This window comes from Syngnathoides biaculeatus, chromosome 7 (genome assembly GCF_019802595.1).
Source record: "Syngnathoides biaculeatus isolate LvHL_M chromosome 7, ASM1980259v1, whole genome shotgun sequence".
NCBI classification, from domain to species: domain Eukaryota; kingdom Metazoa; phylum Chordata; class Actinopteri; order Syngnathiformes; family Syngnathidae; genus Syngnathoides; species Syngnathoides biaculeatus.
The window spans coordinates 6,834,707-6,848,142 of record NC_084646.1 but is presented as its reverse complement, the minus strand read 5'-3'; the positions used below and the strand labels follow the sequence as shown (position 1 = coordinate 6,848,142).

The 13,436-nt window shown below is 44.2% G+C and overlaps 2 protein-coding genes across 11 annotated transcripts in view; one reads left to right on the top strand and one right to left on the bottom strand.

Annotated features, from left to right (window-relative positions):
- The first annotated feature begins 119 nt into the window (after positions 1-119).
- zar1 (zygote arrest 1) lies at positions 120-2,024 on the top strand. The gene is made up of 4 exons (XM_061824351.1): positions 120-829; positions 1,347-1,439; positions 1,615-1,689; positions 1,763-2,024. The coding sequence occupies exons 1-4, from the start codon at positions 155-157 to the stop codon at positions 1,904-1,906; spliced, it is 987 nt and encodes a 328-aa protein (XP_061680335.1). The 5' UTR covers positions 120-154; the 3' UTR covers positions 1,907-2,024.
- A 1,320-nt stretch (positions 2,025-3,344) lies between these two features.
- The window catches only part of fryl (furry homolog, like), a 107,263-nt gene continuing 97,171 nt past the window's right edge, over positions 3,345-13,436 (bottom strand). For 8 of the 10 annotated variants that reach the window (XM_061824071.1, XM_061824074.1, XM_061824072.1 and 5 more), the window contains 6 exons: positions 13,299-13,397; positions 11,996-12,058; positions 10,188-10,205; positions 7,807-7,917; positions 6,637-6,830; positions 3,345-5,077 (listed from right to left, as the gene is read on the bottom strand). In XM_061824071.1, coding sequence (XP_061680055.1) covers positions 4,843-5,077; positions 6,637-6,830; positions 7,807-7,917; positions 10,188-10,205; positions 11,996-12,058; positions 13,299-13,397 — 720 coding nt within the window. In that variant the 3' untranslated portion in view covers positions 3,345-4,842. The remainder of the gene's footprint in view (positions 5,078-6,636; positions 6,831-7,806; positions 7,918-10,187; positions 10,206-11,995; positions 12,059-13,298; positions 13,398-13,436) is intronic. The other 2 variants (XM_061824066.1, XM_061824075.1) reach the window with 1 other exon arrangement.

Sequence of the window (13,436 nt, the reverse complement as noted above, 5' to 3'; positions counted from 1 at the left end):
AGGTTGGGCGGTACCGTGAAAACAAAAAATGTCTTCCAGACACGCCCCCTGCATTTTGGCGGGAACACACCTGCATTGGATCCGTCCTAATGACGAGGCACACCTGCGGTTTAAATGACGTCACCGATCGTCTTAAAAAAAATAAAGCAACAAAATGGCAACGTACGGTGAGGAGCAAGTCGATCGTTATTTCTATTCACCTTACAATAACCCTTATTCGGGCAGATACCGGCCCAAAGAGGTTCCGAGGAAGTACAGAGGCGGGTACCTCTCGCACTATGGCGCCGACTCCTCGGAGGCCTTCAACAACCAGCAGCGGGCCCAGCTCAAGTCCATCCTGTCTCAGATCAACCCCAAGCTCACGCCGAGGCTCCGCAAGGCCAACACCAAGGACGTGGCCGTGCAGGTCAACCCCAAGCAGGACGCCTCGGTGCAGTGCTCGCTCGGCCCGAGGAGCCTCGGCGCGCTCAAGAGAGACTCCCGGCGCAAGAAAGCCTCCGAGAGCTCCGTGACGTCCGGGGACGCCGGGAGCCCCAAGGGGGGCGTGCGCTACCCGCGGACCCTGGCGCTCTACTCCCCCGTCGCCTACCGGAACATCACTTGCTTCCTGGCGGAGGACAAGGAGTCGCCGCCGGCGTCGCCCGCGGAGGTTCCTCCGGCCGAGCGGGGAGAGGAGGTCGAGGCTTCCGCGGGGGGCGACGACGATTTGGAGAAGGATCCGGAGGAGAAGCGGGCCGAGCCCGTCGAGTCAAAAGATCCGCCGAAGAGCGAGGAGACCGGGGACGCCGTTGACGAGCCTCCCAAGGAGAAAGCCAGAGTGCGCTTCCAGGTCGGTTTTTAGTTTTCAAACTTTTTTTTTTTTAAATATAACTTTGTGTGCAATTTTAGACAGAACCGCAACTTTTTTTTTTTTTTTTTAAATGCACTGACTCTAGCTCAGGGGTTACCAACGCTGTGCCCGCGGGCAAATCGTAGCCTGCGAGGACCAGATAAGGTGCCCTCGAGCTATGTTCTAAAAATACCACAGGCTGCAAATTACTATTTGTGCTTTAAATTCTGAATCTGACTTGCTTGCGTGAATTAACATTTCAAAATGCCTGTAATATCACTTACAACAATATATCAAAAATATTTAGTCTGAGATTTTCTGCAAACAGGTCACATAGCCTTTCATATATCGGTGCTCATGAAGTAGCCCTCAGCCTCAAGGTTGCTGAGCCCTGCTGAGAAATGTCTGTTCCTTCATGCATGTTATTTTTTTTTGAAAAATCAGGGAATTTTGGGCCCCTGTGCCCTAAGCTTCCCACTTCTGATTTTTAATGTCATTTTCTTTTTTTTTTCTTCAGTTTCTGGAGCAGAAGTACGGCTATTACCACTGCAGAGAGTGCAATCTGAGATGGGAGAGCGCCTATGTGTGGTGCGTTCAGGGCACCAACAAGGTGAGGGCTTTGAGAACCTAGAAAATAAAATTCTTCTATTCAAGCTTTGCTGCAGCAGGTTTTACTGGTCACATGATGAGAAAATACTGAGTTCGGGATAGCTCACTTGTCCTTTGATTAAAAAGCTCTAACATCCCAATTCAGGTTGTGACTTCCCAGCACTTTTGTGTTCCAGGTCTACTTCAAACAATACTGCAGGAAATGCCAGAAGGAGTTCAACCCATACCGCGTGGAGGACATCACATGTCACGTGAGCGATGCACGTTGTAAGTGAAATTGCTCACCACCCCCCGCGACTAAACTGCCGTTCGTCTCTTCTCCAGACGTGCAACAAAGCCCGCTGCTGCTGCGCCTTGACTCAACGGCACGTGGACCCCAAGCGTCCTCACAGGCAGGACTTGTGCGGCCGCTGCAAAGGCAAGCGGCTGTCTTGCGACAGCACCTTCAGCTTCAAGTACATCATCTGACCGCAACAAATGTATACCGTCTTCAGTTATTTTTTTTTTTTCGTTTTTCTTTGGGTTCAGGTTTTGTTGCGGGAATGGTGTTGCCACGTGCATTCACAAATAAAATGTCTACCTTGCACATTGGAGCCATTGGTCCATTTTTCTGCGGTCATTCATGAGGAGCAGCTCTGACCTGTTCGTCTGTCAATCTTCTTTGCTAAACTACTTCAATACTCAATTACTTTTTTTTTTTTTTGGGGCCAATTACATTTCCTGTTGACAAGGCTGTATCTGTCCATAATGTCTTCAAAATCAGTAGTACTGGACTTATACCCACTGGTCCTCATACAGTCCCACAAAAATTAGTGCCAAGTACCACTAAATACAGTAGCCAGTGTTTTTTTAAAATTGTAAGCAAGTATGCTTGAGAAACTAAATTGGATTTACGGATTAAATGTTGGCAGGTCAGATGGTTACGCATTGGCCTCACAGTTCTAAGGACCTGGGTTCGATCCCGGCCCCGCCTGTGTGGAGTTTGCATGTTTTTCCTCAGGCACGCTTGTTTCCTCCCACATCCCAAAAACATGCAACATTAATTGGAAGCTCTAAATTGCCCCGAGGTGTGATTGTATGACTTTTTCCATGTGCCCTGTGATTGGCTGGCAACCAGTTCAGTGTGTAATCCCGCCTCCTGCTCATTGACAGCTGGGATAGGCTCCAGTGCTCCCACAACCCCTGTGAGGATAAGTGGCAAAAGAACATGGATGAATTAAATGTCATGCCACTAAATGTGCTTAGACTGATTTATACAGCAACAATACTCTGATTAAAGCAAAACTTACTATTTTGTGATTTGTCTACCAACTTGTAGCAAAAGACGCACATTTGAATAAAATATGGTGGGGACAATTGCAGTTCTATTAAAAGACAAACTAGTGATATTTTACTCTATAAACAAAAAAAAATTAAGGATTGGCCTTCTGAAAAGTACTTTTGTCTCTAAAATGTTGCCCTGACTAGTAAAAATCCATCCATCCATTTTCTTTTGCCACTTATCCTCACGAGGGTCGCGGCGAGTGCCGGAGCCTATCATCAGCTGTCATCGAGCAGGAGGCAGGACACACCCTCAACAGGGCACATAGAGACAGTCACACCTAGGGGCAATTTAGTGTCCAATTAATGTTGCACGTTTTTGGGATGTCGGAGGAAACCGGAGAAAATCCACACAGGCACGGGGAGAACATGCAAACTCCACACAGGTGGGCTCCGGGATCGAACCGGGGACCTCAGAACTGTGAGGCCGACGCTTTACCAGCTGAACCGCCGTGCCCAGTAAAAATCTAAATTAACTTCAATGCAAAAAAAAAAAAAAACCAACCGGTCTGCGGCTCAGTACTGGCCTGTGGGTTGTTTGCTCCCCTGGTCTGGAAAAGCACAATATCAGCGACATCAAATCATGTCAGTTTTGGAACATTAGAATTTTATTCATCCAGAAAGAAGGCTGGTATGTGAGTGAACAAAAAAAAAAAATAAGTATGCACCTCTAAATTAAAAGCTCTCCCAGGTCAACAATCTTTAAATAATAATGAACAGCATTCAGAATGTACCAGACAAGCAGTAACCGTCAGGGAGGGGGAGAAAAAGTTCTGCTCGGTTTGGCAGCCAAAACGAAAAACAGCCTCCCTCTTCCTTATCTTTGGATTCCGAGGCAGAAGGGAAAAGGAATTGCGTGTGGCGGGATACAGATGCTACAGTAGATCCCCTCACCTCCTTTCACCCTTTTTCTGGGCTGTGACATCACCCGCACCCCCCCCCCCAAAAAAAAGGCAGCGTGTCCCATTACGGAATTAAAAAAAAAAAGAGGCTGGGTTATGAATGACTCATCACATGAGCATGGCATCCTCTGCAGTGCATTAAGTACAAGGAAGGAGGGAAGGGAGGGGCAAAAATAATGCTTTTACGTTTTCTAAAATATATACAGAGTAAAATAAGTTATGAGGTGTGTATATCTATGCGTCACACAGCCTCTAAAGGCAGCTGCTTATTTGGTTAAACGGGCGATTAATAGCCATTAAGGACACCTGGAAAGGGGGGAGGGGGGCGCAGATATTAATATTTATCTCTATATATGTTTCTCTTTGTACACTTACTTCCCTGAGGATTTCCCCACAGGCGCTCGCGCGTTAAATACCTCAACATTTACAACACAAGGAGGTTAAGCTCGGACTCATAAAAAATACATCGCCGCAAAATATACTCTGCTTTATGTCACTTTCAAGCGTGCCTTATTTGTCTTTTTTTTTTTTTTGCTTTTGAACGTATCATCGATGGCGTGCAGGGTACAAAACAAAAAAAAAAAAGCAGCACAAAATAAAAGCAAAATCTATTATCCCACTGCTTTGCCAACGTGACTTATTGCAAACGGAATTTTGGATTTTTTTTTTTTTTTTTTTTTTTTTTTTTTAAGTGTGGGGAAGACACACTACTCGAAAAAAAAAAAAAGGTTGAAAGTTTCAAGCTTTGGTGTGACATTTCAGCATGAATTTAAAATGGAGTAGAACCTTTAAATGGTTTTCCAACAAGAACCTATACGGCAAATTTAATTTTAATCCGTGCATTCCACACCTTTCTGTGACTCTTCCGGCGTCGCCGTCACATTCCCGACTCAATGTCCACACTCCCCTCTGAGAATATCTTCTGACGGCGTTATCGTGTGGCATCAGAGGTACTGGAAGAGTCACAGAAAGCCACAGATGTGGACATCCTTGGAAATGTATTTATAGGAAAAGGTTGCATTTTAGGTTCATCCCGAAATGTCATCCCGAAGCCCAAAACCCCAAACTTTTCGCGAGGAATGTCTTGGTTCCAAGCGTCCATCCGGCGTGATGAAGAAGTCTCTTATTCCCGCAAATCCTTTTGTAGCCCTTTTATACGCCAAGTCTCCCCCGCCGCTTTGCTCACGGTCCTCCTCCTCCTCCACCCCCGCCGGGAGCCTGCGCCCGACTCAGGGCCTCTCGGATCTGCAGGTTGAGCTCCATGAGGCGTCCGCTGGCCTGCGAGAGGTCCCGGCTGGGGCCCACCACGGCCAGGCAGCCCGTCTGGCCCAGCGTCTGGTGGCGGAAGTAGATGTGCAGCAGCGTCTGCACGGCATCGTCGCCCTCGCTGCCGAAGATGTCGTTGGGCCACTGTGACCTGGCGGCGGGACAAAAGTTGACGATAGTGACGGTATACAGCCAAGTCCGAATTTATGGTGGCACTGCTCCTTCAATCTAGTACAACCACATAGGTGAGTCTTTCTGCCTGCTAGCTTGATGCTAACGCTAAATAGCACAGACAGTGCGGTGTTATAACCCTTTGGAAAATGAGTCAACACAAATGGAGCAGCAACAACACGTAGACAAACAAAATAACATTGACCGTAATTTCCTTGCCGATAAGCTGCAACTTTTTTCCCCACACGCTTTCAACCCTGCGGTTTATGTGGCTAATTTGTGTATTTCTAACGGCCACAAGCAGTCACTTGAGTGGAAAAGGTAAGAGCGAGACCGGTGGAATATATGTGGCAGAGGAAGTGACTTTTACCGGTCAGGTGCTGTTAGCACTGCGCTAGTGTTAGTGCAGCATTAGCGATAGCGCGGCGCTAGCGTTAAACTGTCTGTGTACCGTCTCTGTAAATATCTCGTGTTTCAATGTGGGCACTTGCGGCTTTTACAGAGCTCCGGCGTATGTAAGTACCAAATGGTATTTCCTTTACAAATGTACTGGGTGAGGCTTATAACCAGGTGCGCTCTGTAAGCCGGGAATTACGGCACCTTGAACTGAGAGGACATGAGAACTCTCAGTGAACGCTATCTTTCTTCCTATTTATACTGGCCCAAGTGACCATTGCGGACCCGCCAGAAAGACGAGCACGTTGGCTGTGCATTTCTTTGCATTTTTTTTTTTTTTTAAATTAAATTGAATCATGTTATTACTGGATATTTTTTTGTGGTGTGAGTGAAACTGATCAACACGATTTCGGTTCATTTTTGCAATTTCTGTTCATTTTTGACATGAAATAAAATAAACTCATATCTCAAGGCATTACAGACATTACGTTAGCATTACGTTGGTGACAAAACAATGTACCGTAATTTTCGGCCTCCAAGCCGCGACATTTTTTCTACACGCGTTCAACCCTGTGGTTTATGCCGTGATGCGGCTCATTTGTGCAGTTTTTCCTAACGGCCGCTAGGGGGCACCCGAGCGATAAAGGTAAGTATGAGACCGGTGGAATATATGTGCAGAGGAAGTGACTTTTACCGGGCCTCTTAGCGCTGCGCTAGGGTTAGCACCGTGCTAGCATGTTGCTGCTGTGTTACTGGCCTGTCTCAGTGATATTTACCGATGAGTTTTATGTTAAACGGCTCTGTTAGCGTTAGTGTTAGCACTAGCGTTAGCACTAGCGTTAAAACTCTTTCTGTGTACAGTCTTTCTTTGTAAATATCTCGTGTTTCAACGTGGGCACTTGCGGCTTTTACACAGCTGCGGCGTATGTATGTACCAAATGGTATTTCCTTTACAAATGTACTCAGTGAGGCCTATAACCTGGTGCACTCTGTCGGCCGGGAAATCACAGTGATTCGCTTGATAGCATGATTGCCTCCGTCATTTAAATTACATTCACAAAATTAACAACAACAAAAAACTTGTTAACATATAGTTTTTCTTTGTTATTGCAGGTTCTCGGTCACCCGGGTCACGGCATCTACCTGAAGACTTTGACTTGGGTGAGGGCCGCGCCGAAGTCTCGGGCCCTGAGCGTCTCGACCAGCGAGTGGATGGCCGTCTCCGTGCTGGCGTGGGCGGCGTCCGGCATGCACACGTCCTCCTGGCCGTCATTTCCGCTCTCGGCCGCCTTCAGGCAGCTCTCCAGGGCGCTGAGCTCGTCCGACATGTTGGTCACCTAGACGACGACGAGATGGGAGGCAGATAGACGGGAACGGCGTGAGCGTCGTATACAAGAACGGAGGCAGAGGGCTACTTGCAACGAGGAGACCGCAAAATAAACATCTTGATTGAATTTGAACGTTAACGGGGGCTGACCCCCATCAATCCCCGGAAGAAATCATTCAATTTCATTCAGTAGTGTAATCCGTTTAAAGGTGCATTAAGATGCAGCCCGGAAAGAGAAGCAGCAGCAGCACGGCCCTGCTTCAGTCAGCAAAAGCATAAATGGAAAGCTTCTTCCTTTGAGCTAAACACAAAACCCATGGCACGAAATCTAAAATGAAACCACCAAAAAAAAAAAAAAAATGCAAGCAGTAAAATGTATCATAAAAAAAAACTAACATCTGAAGAAATTGTTCATTTTTCTTTTTGATAGAATGTCAGTGTATTATTATTATTGCAACATCAGTAGGTACGGCGTATCATCACTATGTTGCCATCTTAGAAATGTGCAACAAACACTTCTGTCTTCTTTTTGGTACAGTACAATTTCAATGGCTGTCCTTTAAGGCAAGTGCAACAACAATACAGTGTCGCCAAGGTTCTCGAACACAATCCGTTCCAGAAGGTGGGTTGAAAACCAAAACGTTCGAAAACCGAAGCGCGTTTCCCTATTACAATGAATGGAAAATGCGTTCCAAGCCTAAAAAAAAAAAGGGCTTTTTAAAGCATTTTTATTTTACTTTTCCTGATAATAAACTGCATAGTAGAAATACATGCATAGTTCAAATACTTTATATAAATAAATCATTGAAGAAATATATTTATTTTTTGCTTAAAATGTAAGCTTTAGCCGAGTAGAGTATGCTTGGCTGGGAGTGCATTACCGTATCTGTAGCAACTCGGCCCCCCGCCTTGTAAACTTTTTTTTTTTTACATATCATACATCATATCATATCTTACAAATGCATGGTTCTATGATTCTGGCTCACCTCGGCCTTCCTCTTGATGGTATCCACCCTGCTGATGAGTTTGCAGTATGCTTGGAAGAGCAGGAGCAGCTGAAAGTGAAGCTTGTACAGGCGACGACACAACTCCAACTCCTAAACACACACACACAAAAAAAAAAAAACAAAAAAAAAACGCAAGAGGCAGCGGTGAGTGAGACGTAAAAGCGTACGAGGAGCTGCATGGGCGGGGTCAAAAGGTTAACGAGGCCAGGAGCGGCGTGCCATCCGGGTGTCAGGCGTTGAGAGTCTATTGCCAGCGGAATTAGTCGATTAGAAAAGGATCCATCATGGAGTGGCTGGCAAGCTGAACGAGTTGATGATGTCACTAATTACAGGTGGTCCTTGGTTTGCGCTGGTACCGATGTCAAAGGTTACAAATTGCACGCAATAAACTGAGCCTATCAGGGAATTAAAAAAAAAAAGAAAAAAATAACCGATCACCGATACGATCGCAAGATGGAGCAATTTAAATGATTTGTTCATTTACTGAATAAACAGCTGAAGCCAGAGGTTTACATTCACTGTGCAAAAACTGATTTCATTTTTTTGTGTCACTGTCTGACATCAAATCAGACTAAACCTCTCCTGTTTGAGGTGAATCAGTATCACCAAAATTATTTTTGTTAAATGTCACAATAATGATCGAGAGAATTTCTTCTAACGTTTTATATATATATATTTTTTTCCACAGTCAAACGTTTACATACAGGAAAAGTACTACGTTTTTAAAGAACGGGGGGGGAGCTCAGATGATCTCATCATGGCTTTGGTAGCTCCTGATAGGTTAACTGACTTGACGGCACGGCTGGGGATGTGTTTAAGGCCACAGCTCAAACATTCTGGCTCCTTGCTTTAAATCGTGGGAAAATCAAAAGAAATTGGCTAGAAAATCAAAGACAGGATCATGGAACTCCACATGTCTGGCTAATCCTCGGGTGCAATTTCTAGACGCTTGAAAGTGCCACATTCACCTGTTCAAACAATCACATGCAAGTATAAACGTCATGGAAATATCCAGTCGTCACACCGCTCAGGAAGGAGACAGGCACGGTGTCTCAGAGATGAAGGTGTTTTGCTCCGGAACGCGTGAATCGACCCCAGAACAAAAGCTAAAGACCTTGTGACGATGCTGGTTGAAGCTGGTGAGAAAGTGTCATTATCCACAGTGAAATGAGTCCTGGAGCAACATGGACTGAAAGGCTACACACACCGAGAATGAAGCCATTAGTCCTAAAGAAGCATAAAAAAGACAGATTATAGTTTTCAAAAAGACACCAAGAGAAAGATGGTAACTTCTGGAGACGTGTCCCGTGGTCTGATAAAACCAAAATGGAGCTGTTTGGCCATATTGACAAACGTCACATCTGGAAGAAAAAGGGGAAGCTTAGAGACCTGAGAACACCGAAACAACTGTGAAATATGGTGGTAGCGGCATCATGTTGTGGGGGCGTTTTGCTGCAGCAGGAAATGGAGGCTCTTCATAAAATAAACGTCATCATGAAGAAAGAACATTAGACGGAGATATTAAGGCGACATCCCAAGATATCACCAAGGTAGCTAAAACTTGGACACAAATGGGTCTTCCAAATGGACTGCCAAAATGGTTAAAAAGTGGCTTGAGGATGGCAAAGTCCACGTCTCGGAGTGGCCATCACAAAGTCCTGATCTGAAAAGTCATTTCTGAACAAGGCTATCGACAAACCTGACTCAGTTACAACGGTTCTGGCAGGAGGAATGGACCGGGATTGCAGATGTAAGAAACTAGCCAAAACCCAGAACCAAGAAGTTACCCGAAAACATTTGACCCAAGTCATGAAGTTCAAAGGACATGCTTTTGGTTACTAAGGAAATGTTTGTAAACATTTGACCTCGAAGAAAATAATGTACAATTCTCTTTCTCTCTCATTATTGTGCAATTTAACAAAGTTAAATAATTTTGATGATCGTGACTGACCTGAAACAGGAAACAGACAATTCTGACATTAAAACTGATTGGCCGATCGGCAAAAAAATGCCTACTTTTGGCCGATTCTGATCAGGGCGATAAAATTTTCTTACGGTTAGATCGTCCCACTAGTAACCCCATTGTAAACCGAGGACCCCCTGTATGAATCTGGGAAGGTATACAACTGAATTTGAGAAGGACAACCATGCAAAATGAAAATAACAAATGCCTTCAATCATCACGTTCCTCCATTAAGATCCTGGCAACACAAGATTTTTTTTATTTTTTAATTTGGGGGGGAGGGGGGGTAAGAATATGATTGGATGAAGGTGTTACGTGGCCAATCAGGGCAGAGGTATGGGGGGGGGGTGTAATGAGGATGGTCAGTGTTGTCTATGAAAACAGGAGAACCACTTACTGCCAGACTCTCCATGTGCTAAGCAAGAAGTCGACAAGGAGAAGGAGAGAAAGAGCAAAGAATTAGTTGGAATACACACGTCAATTAAGGGGCGGAAAGAAGTGCGAAAAATGTCTGGTTGACGAGATTTTTAAGGTCTTATAGAGCTCGTGCACGTGACGTCGCCATTTTCCCGGCGCCATATTGCCGGTCAAAAAGAGCCGCTCGACAGTGTGGGAGACATTGTAACGGAGCAGAATATACATAATGCCCGAAACTCGTTGTGCTGTTGGTTGTCGCCACAGACGAGACAGATATTCAAAGAGGTCATTCTATAGAATAGCAGCTGAAAAGACCAGAAAAGATCGATGGACTTCGGCAATTAAACGTGATGGATGGTGTCTAACCAAATACACATGACTGCGTAGCAATCGCTTCATTTCAGGTAGGAATTATTCTTCGCAATCTCAAATTCCCAAGAAGTATTTATAATGCCAAGTTGGCTCATTTGAGAAGAATGCGTTAAAAAAAATTAATTAGACGGAGTCATCTCTTAACGTACACGGAAGCGTGTTGCGGCCACAAGTTAAACTTTGGTAAACTTCTCCCTGACAGACGTTTTTTTTTTTTTTTTAATGTGCAATGTTGTCAAATGTGTCCAATGCGTATTTAAAAAAAGAAAAACTGTCTGTCGCAGAGAGGTTTATGTAGGTTAACGTGTGGCCGCAACACGCTTCCGTCTACGTTAAGAGACGACTCCGTCTTACTATTTTTTTGTCACGCATTCTTCTCGAAAGAGCCAACTTGGCATTATAAATACTTCTTGGGAAACGCTACGGAGGAGCCGACTTGCTCGTCCCCCCCCCCCCCCCCCAAATCATAGTTAATGAATGGGAGTTTGTGTAAAACCAGGGGTTATTTATTTAAATATTGGTATTTGTATGAAATAGGAGCTGAAAAGATCGATGGATTCGCCAAAGGTTAACGTCTAGCCAAACACACTTCCGCGATCACAAGCCGTCTCCCTGTTGAGAACAGATCCCGCAACTAAGTATTTGTATGCGTCCAGACTTTTATACGCATTCAAACTTTTCCGTGTAAATCTCGACAACTTACTCACCAGATACATGTGTATATCCAAGACATGTGGAAGCAAATTAACAGTTCTATTTCTTATTGGCGAAAACATCGACTTTCCCAAGTGTCTCTCACTTTTCCAAGTACCTTCGTTTATTATCACCTTCTAAATGTTTAATGGTGTCGTACAAAAAGTCTGGGCGTCGTGCTGTAAGACGTATTTTCGCGTCGTCTCCAACCGACTTAGCATTGAAGAATGCTTTGTTTGACCGACACTTTCGGCCAGTGACGTGATTTGATGACGTAGGTGCACGAGCTCTATAGCCAAGCTAAAGTTTAACTTCAATAGTTGAAATTTTTCTTACATAGCAGAGAGAATCTTTGCCAGTGAGTATTTTCGTATCTGTACGCGTTACTGTTGTGTTTGTTTTACAGTAGAATTTGTCGGACTCCCTTAGATGGGCCATCTAAAACAGTCTTTGATGGCTTCCACTGTATGTTAGGATTAAGCTAGTGGATTTGTAAGGCTCATGATAATGACAGCAATGTGTTGAAAGTACTTTCGCTGGGGGGGTTTGAAGAGCTAGGAATAGACGAGAACATGGCGCTCCTGGGTGCGAAGGATAAATCCGGAAATAAGCTGAGCGGTTAGAAGACGTCCCAAAAAAAAAAAAAAAAAAAAAAAAGCTGCGTCTTACAGTCTGGAACGAGAATTTGTGGCTCCGGTGGCATTCATTTACCCAACGGCCTACCTGTGCATGAGTGCTGAGCCGCTGGTCTTTGTCCCCGAAGGTTTTCCTGCAGTTCTCCAGCCACTAGAAATGGAGAAAATAGAAACAAAAAAAGTTTAGGAATGGATCTTCCATTTGCTCACCGAGGATTTCGATAACAGCCTGTTCAAGAGGGGGAGCGGGAGTGTCGTATTGTGAGTGTGCTTTTCTCTCTCATTTAATTAGCGACCAAGTGTGGCTGAAACCGACAACCCTTGCAATCTCAACTCCCGAGCGCCCCCCCCCCCCTTCACTAAATCCTCCCGCCCTGCCATGCTCTAACTGATTTAGGAGCACCAGACCAGAGAGTTATTTTTATCCCCCGCCAATGGGGAGGTTGCTGGTGCTGCTGCTGACCTCATGTACGCACTCGTGAGGCAAGTCAAGCCCATCGCTACATAGTTCCGGAGTTCTCACAATTCTCACACGGAGTTTATTAGATATCTGCTTAGCGGCATTTTCCTATAATCAACAGTGTTTATTGTCAGGGTTACATTCCAGAAAGAGTCACAATAGATGAAAATCTTCAATGTATAGAGCATATGAAATATTTTCCATCTATTTATAACTGACAGCCAAAAAAGGACTCAAATCTGACAAAGTGAGGAAAATGACAAAAATGGACTAATAATCGACAAAAATTAGGTATACACAAATATCAGGCAAATGTGACGAACACATGCCAAATAACCAAAAATTAGACAAAATATGGGAAAAAGAAACTGCCCATAAAAGTGACAAAAATATGCCCAAAAGTTAAAACTAAAATTTCCACATTTTTTTAAAATATCAAAATATGGGAATGGCCAAAAATCTTAGAAAAATATATGTATTTAAAAAAAAAAAAAAAAAAAAAAAGAGTTCGTGAAACAAAAGCAGACACAAATTTAAAAACAAAATTGAATGAGTGAATTTGTATGGATTTTATTCAGGAACATGGACTGTTAATACTTCAATGTGGATCTTATCGACAGAATTTGTGAAAGGTAAACAATTTTTTGGGAGTGTATTCGCAAAGTTAGCTGTTAGCTTTTCTTTTTTTAGGGTGGGGGGTGTGTTACCTACCACGTTTTTCACTGAAAAAGTCAGAGACTACAGGTGTATTTTTTATGTTTTAGGAAGACAGTTTTTGGGGTTCATTTGATCATATTGTTTAAAATGTGTATTTTGTTATCTTAAATGTATTTAAAGATTGTGTGTAGAGGTTTCTAGTATTCTCTCTATACCACAGATTTTTCACCTATTGCATGTGAGTCTGGAACAAAATCCTTCGTGCACCACTTACGAGCTCCGCCGCCTCCCTCTTGGCGTTGTAAGTGTCCAGGTGTTCCTGCAGTTCCAGGACGCTAAACTTGAGCGTCTCCAGCAGTCCGCACGAGACCAGCTAGGACAGAGAGAGACAGATTAATATGAACAGCCGATC

Excerpts from the sequence above, each read along its gene's own strand:
- zar1 (XM_061824351.1), top strand. The coding sequence starts at position 155 with ATGGCAACGTACGGTGAGGAGCAAGTCGATCGTTATTTCTATTCACCT. Across the intron at positions 1,440-1,614 it reads GCGTTCAGGGCACCAACAAG|GTCTACTTCAAACAATACTG; the intron begins GTGAGGGCTTTG and ends TTTGTGTTCCAG. Across the intron at positions 1,690-1,762 it reads TGGAGGACATCACATGTCAC|ACGTGCAACAAAGCCCGCTG; the intron begins GTGAGCGATGCA and ends TCTCTTCTCCAG.